At 48.3% G+C, this 4,511-nt stretch overlaps 2 protein-coding genes across 2 annotated transcripts; both read right to left on the bottom strand.

Annotated features, from left to right (window-relative positions):
* Positions 1 to 690: 690 nt before the first annotated feature.
* On the bottom strand, positions 691 to 1,047 carry LOC306942656 (cytochrome c oxidase assembly factor 6 homolog; the record flags this gene model as incomplete). The annotated part of the gene is made up of 1 exon (XM_079528664.1): positions 691 to 1,047. The coding sequence occupies one exon, from the start codon at positions 1,045 to 1,047 to the stop codon at positions 691 to 693; it is 357 nt and encodes a 118-aa protein (XP_079384790.1).
* Positions 1,048 to 1,674: 627 nt separating this feature from the next.
* Positions 1,675 to 2,109, bottom strand: LOC306942655 (large ribosomal subunit protein uL14m-like; the record flags this gene model as incomplete). Its single annotated transcript, XM_079528663.1, has 1 exon — positions 1,675 to 2,109. One exon carries the CDS (start codon positions 2,107 to 2,109, stop codon positions 1,675 to 1,677), a length of 435 nt encoding a protein of 144 aa, XP_079384789.1.
* Between the last annotated feature and the right edge of the window lie 2,402 nt (positions 2,110 to 4,511).

Genomic DNA, 4,511 nt, shown 5'->3' with positions numbered 1-4,511 from the left:
GTTGACTATAAATATCATAAGATTGTAGTGGATTAATGCGTGCCACATCTTCAGTAGCTAAAAAGTGCCATTTTAGGGAATTTCAGCCCCTGCCCCTTATTTTATTTTAAGGACGTCCAGTTTTGCTTTTGCAGACCTAGCTATGGTGCTTAGTGGAAGTTCTAATTACACAACCCGCCTTTGTTTTGGTGAGAAGCAAAAACGTTATTTTTATTTATGCTAAAGACGAGAGGCTGGTACGTCTGCATTAATGCGAGCCCCGGAAGTCATCGGTAACATAATGAATTGCTTTTTTATAGCGCTTTTCCAAGTGCTCAAAGCGCTTTACAATGGTTCATTCATTCATACATTGGGAGGTGAAGGTTCATTCATTAACTCATTGGGAGGTGAAGCGGTGAACAGTCGACGCCAGCGTCCTCACTTCCCACATTCACACACCGACGGTGGCGAGCTCACACCGACCGACTCATTGGAGGCAGTGTGGGGTTCAGTGTCTTACTGTCTTGCCCAAGGACACTTCCACATGTGGACAGGAGGAGGAGCCGGGATTCGAACCGCCGACCCAGGGATCATTGGACGACCTGCTCTACCTCCTGAGCCACAGCCGCCCACAGCATTAGAGCTATGGATCAGAGCATTAGAGCTATGGACCAGCGCTCCTGTAGACACCACTTTGAGAACGTCTCTGGCCTACGACGACGGTGAGTCCTTTGGACCTTCTGCAGGCGTGAATCCCTCCGTCAGCATCCACTCCTTGTATTTTAAGAAGTCTCTTCTCTTGGCAAAGTATTTCACCCACTGCGCAGAACAGCTGGCCTCAAAGTTCTTCTGGAACTTCTCACAGGCAGAAGCAGCAGCGGTCCGGTGGTCCTCCATGTTCTCGCAGGGAGAAGCAGCAGCAGCGGCCCGGTGGTCCTCCATGTTCTCGCAGGGAGAAGCAGCAGCGGCCCGGTGGTGGTCCTGGTCCATGTTCTCGTCCAGGCACCTCCACAGCTCGTCCCTGGCCGCCCAACACGCTCTCCTCTCGGACGAGTTAGGAGCTGCCATCGTCGCACCGCTGCTTTCAGACGACCTCACAGTTGTTTGTTCAGGTCAGATGTTTAATAGGGTGAACGAGTCAAGAAAGCACCAACGTTAAAACCTTGCTTCTTTTCACGGAATCCCGTTATTTATATAATCCCTCAGTCCCGACGTGTGTCACCGGCGCGCGTCATCGTGTTTGTGTGACAGTGTTGGATCAGAGTCCCATAATTGGAGGTGACACCACCAGACAGTGGCCTTGTGGTTAGAGTGTCCGCCCTGAAACTGAGAAGAAGCAAGGCTCACCGCTCCTTGGCTGCAGTTCACCGCTCCAAGAGATGGGTCAAATGCGGAGAATAAATGAACGTAATGTGTGTGACAAATCGTACGACTTTGACTTCGACACGTGATGTGAAACATTTTGAACGTCACGCATGGATGGAAGTCACATGGTTTCACCAAACATTTTTGTTTGATGGGGGGAGGGGGCACAACACAGCCATCAAACAAAAATGTTTGGTGAAATCATGTGACTTCCATTGGAAATGCATGGGGAAGACAGCCGTCTCAATAGTGTGACTGAGGCCTTAGCGATGGCCAGCACTTTGGAATAGTCTCCTTTAAGTAAGACATTCGAGTACTTTTTTTTTCTTGCTATACCAACGTCTTAGCGATGGCCAGCACTTTGGGGTACTCCCCCCGCATGCCGCGCAGCCGCACCGGTATCGGGACTTTGATCCTGGTGCCCGAGGGGCTGCTGCCGTCGTCCTCCAGCAGCACCACGTTGTTGGAGTCGAAGCGTGGCGCCATGCGCTCGCCGCTGCCGCCGGGCATCTTATGCCCGACGATCAGCGTCTTCTTCTTCTGGCCGCGGTCGCCCAGCTTGCCCACGCCGCTCGCCGTGTACACGTGGATGACACGGGGCGCGCGGTGGTGCAGCGCCGCACCCAGGGCGCTGTTGTCCACCACTCGGACCCGGGTGGTCTTCTGGATGGCCATGGCAGCCGGCGCGGACGCGCTGAAGAAGGCGGCGGTCGGGAGACTCGGGAGGACGAGGCGTCTGGACAGATGGTGGGCGATGACAGACATTAATTTGATGAATTGAACAAGGTGGACCCTCTTGTAAACAAGTGTAATGCTTTATTGGGTCGTCCACTCATAGTTATAACAGTCTTTGTATTGAGTTGTGCTTGAAATGTACTGTAATTCTGCAAACTGTTAATACATATTTCAATCAATCAATCAATCAATCAATCAATGCCGCATATAGGCTACCGTACACCGCCCTAGTTAAAGAAACGCGAGATTCACACAAAACCTTGACTTCTTGAATCAATTACATTATATTAAACCCATGTTGAATTGATAATTATAATTATGCAGAATATTGTCCTGGATTGTCTTCTTCCCACAACATGTGATATCTCTCCTCACGTCTTCTCCCTGCTCTGACAGAGTGAAACAATGCCGAGCACGGCTACGTATGTATTTGTCACGTTTTGTATACGTTTTATGCCCATATATGGACACACCCTGATGTCATCGGTATTACTTCATAGTGCTGACGCACGGCTCCGCAGAGATTCCGACTGGCTTCCGTGTAGACACTCCACTATCAGTCGGGGTTCCAGACCACGTGCTTTTCAAACCTTTTCACGTCAAGGACCACCAGATTGACGTGCTAACCCGATGTACTAACCCGTCGACTGCAAATCCAAATAGTTGCTAAGGTTGTTGTTGTTGTTACTGCCAGAGTGAGGTCTAGCCAACACCAACTCGGGATTCCTAGATCGCTGCCCTCCACAATTTCCTATCTAACATCAGGTTCTTGAGTTCTGCAGTATGTTGTCGGCCAAGCTGTCACACGCACACGCACGCACGCAGGCACGCAGGCACGCAGGCACGCACGCACGCACGCACGCACGCACGCGGCTAGAAGGAATACAACGTCTTGTCAGTCACGATCTCTGGAGAGCAGACCTTCAATCCTTCAATCTATCTGCACGTCTAGTCGTCTACATAGGTGGTACGCTTCTTTCCCCTCCTGGCTTTGCCCTGGGTTGGCTCCCATAGGGTCAATTTACTTGCCTCAAGTTCTGGGTGCCTGACTGACAAGCCAGAGCCATATAAGGCTCAGGCAAAAAAAAACAGCTCGGATAAAAATGCTTTTTATTAAACAACGCAGGATGCAGCAATGCTAATCGCTGTACCAGCACATTTCTAACACCAGTGGCACATGTGGCGAGGACTTTATATTTGGAATCTGAATGTTTATGTACACGTTTACAATGTAAATCTGAATGTTTATGTACACGTTTACAATGTAAATCTGAATGTTTATGTACACGTTTACAATGTAAATCTGAATGTTTATGTACACGTTTACAATGTAAATCTGAATGTTTATGTACACGTTTACAATGTAAATCTGAATGTTTATGTACACGTTTACAATGTAAATCTGAATGTTTATGTACACGTTTACAATGTAAATCTGAATGTTTATGTACACGTTTACAATGTAAATCTGAATGTTTATGTACACGTTTACAATGTAAATCTGAATGTTTATGTACACGTTTACAATGTAAATCTGAATGTTTATGTACACGTTTACAATGTAAATGTAGCGATCGCGTAAAACAGGCGGAAGTTAAGCCATGACTCTCGTGAAGTACGAGCGTCATGTGAACCATGGCTGCTCTCTCTCTCTCTCTCTCTCTCTGTTGTTCTCTCTCTCTCTCTCTCTCTCTGTTGTTCTCTCTCTCTCTCTCTCTGTTGTTCTCTCTCTCTCTCTCTCTCTCTCTCTCTCTCTCTGTTGTTCTCTCTCCCTCTCTCTCTCTGTTGTTCTCTCTCTCTGTTGTTGTCTCTCTCTCTCTCTCTCTCTCTCTCTGTGAACCATGGCTAACTGCAACTGTTTCACCATCTGAAAGTGTATTTCTAGTTGTGAAATAATGGCATGCAGTGCACATTTGTCCAGTGCATACAGTAGCTTCTACTGCAGGCCTGGTTGACTAGATGTATCTTTTGAAGCTCTTCAACGATGGATTATTTATATGGAGAAATCCCGTCATTTGTCTCTCTATGGGTGAGAAGGACAGCTCTCGTGCTAACGTGCCTATTGGACAAGGATGATGGGTTGGGGGAGGTGCTAACGTGCCTATTGGACAAGGATGATGGGTTGGGGGAGGTGCTAACGTGCCTATTGGACAAGGATGATGGGTTGCGGGGAGGGACTTAGCGAAGGGCTAATTCCGGCCCCCGTGCGAAGGGCTATTTAGGACGCAGTCTCTGTGTTAACCATTTTAATTTCAAGGACCCCCAGGTTGACATGCATTTGGCCACCACAGAAGCTCATTCCATACCGTTTTCATCCCCAATCATTTAACACAGGGAGGAACACATGGAACACCTGGATATAGTGTGATGTTCCCACAGAAAGATATGGCTCTGGAGCACGAGCGTGCACGCACACACACGTACGCATGTAT

The sequence above is a fragment of the Electrona antarctica genome (assembly GCF_951216825.1).
Source record: "Electrona antarctica genome assembly, chromosome: 18".
NCBI lineage: Eukaryota > Metazoa > Chordata > Actinopteri > Myctophiformes > Myctophidae > Electrona > Electrona antarctica.
Note: the sequence above shows the minus strand (reverse complement) of the source record. Positions and strands in the feature narration are given on the sequence as shown.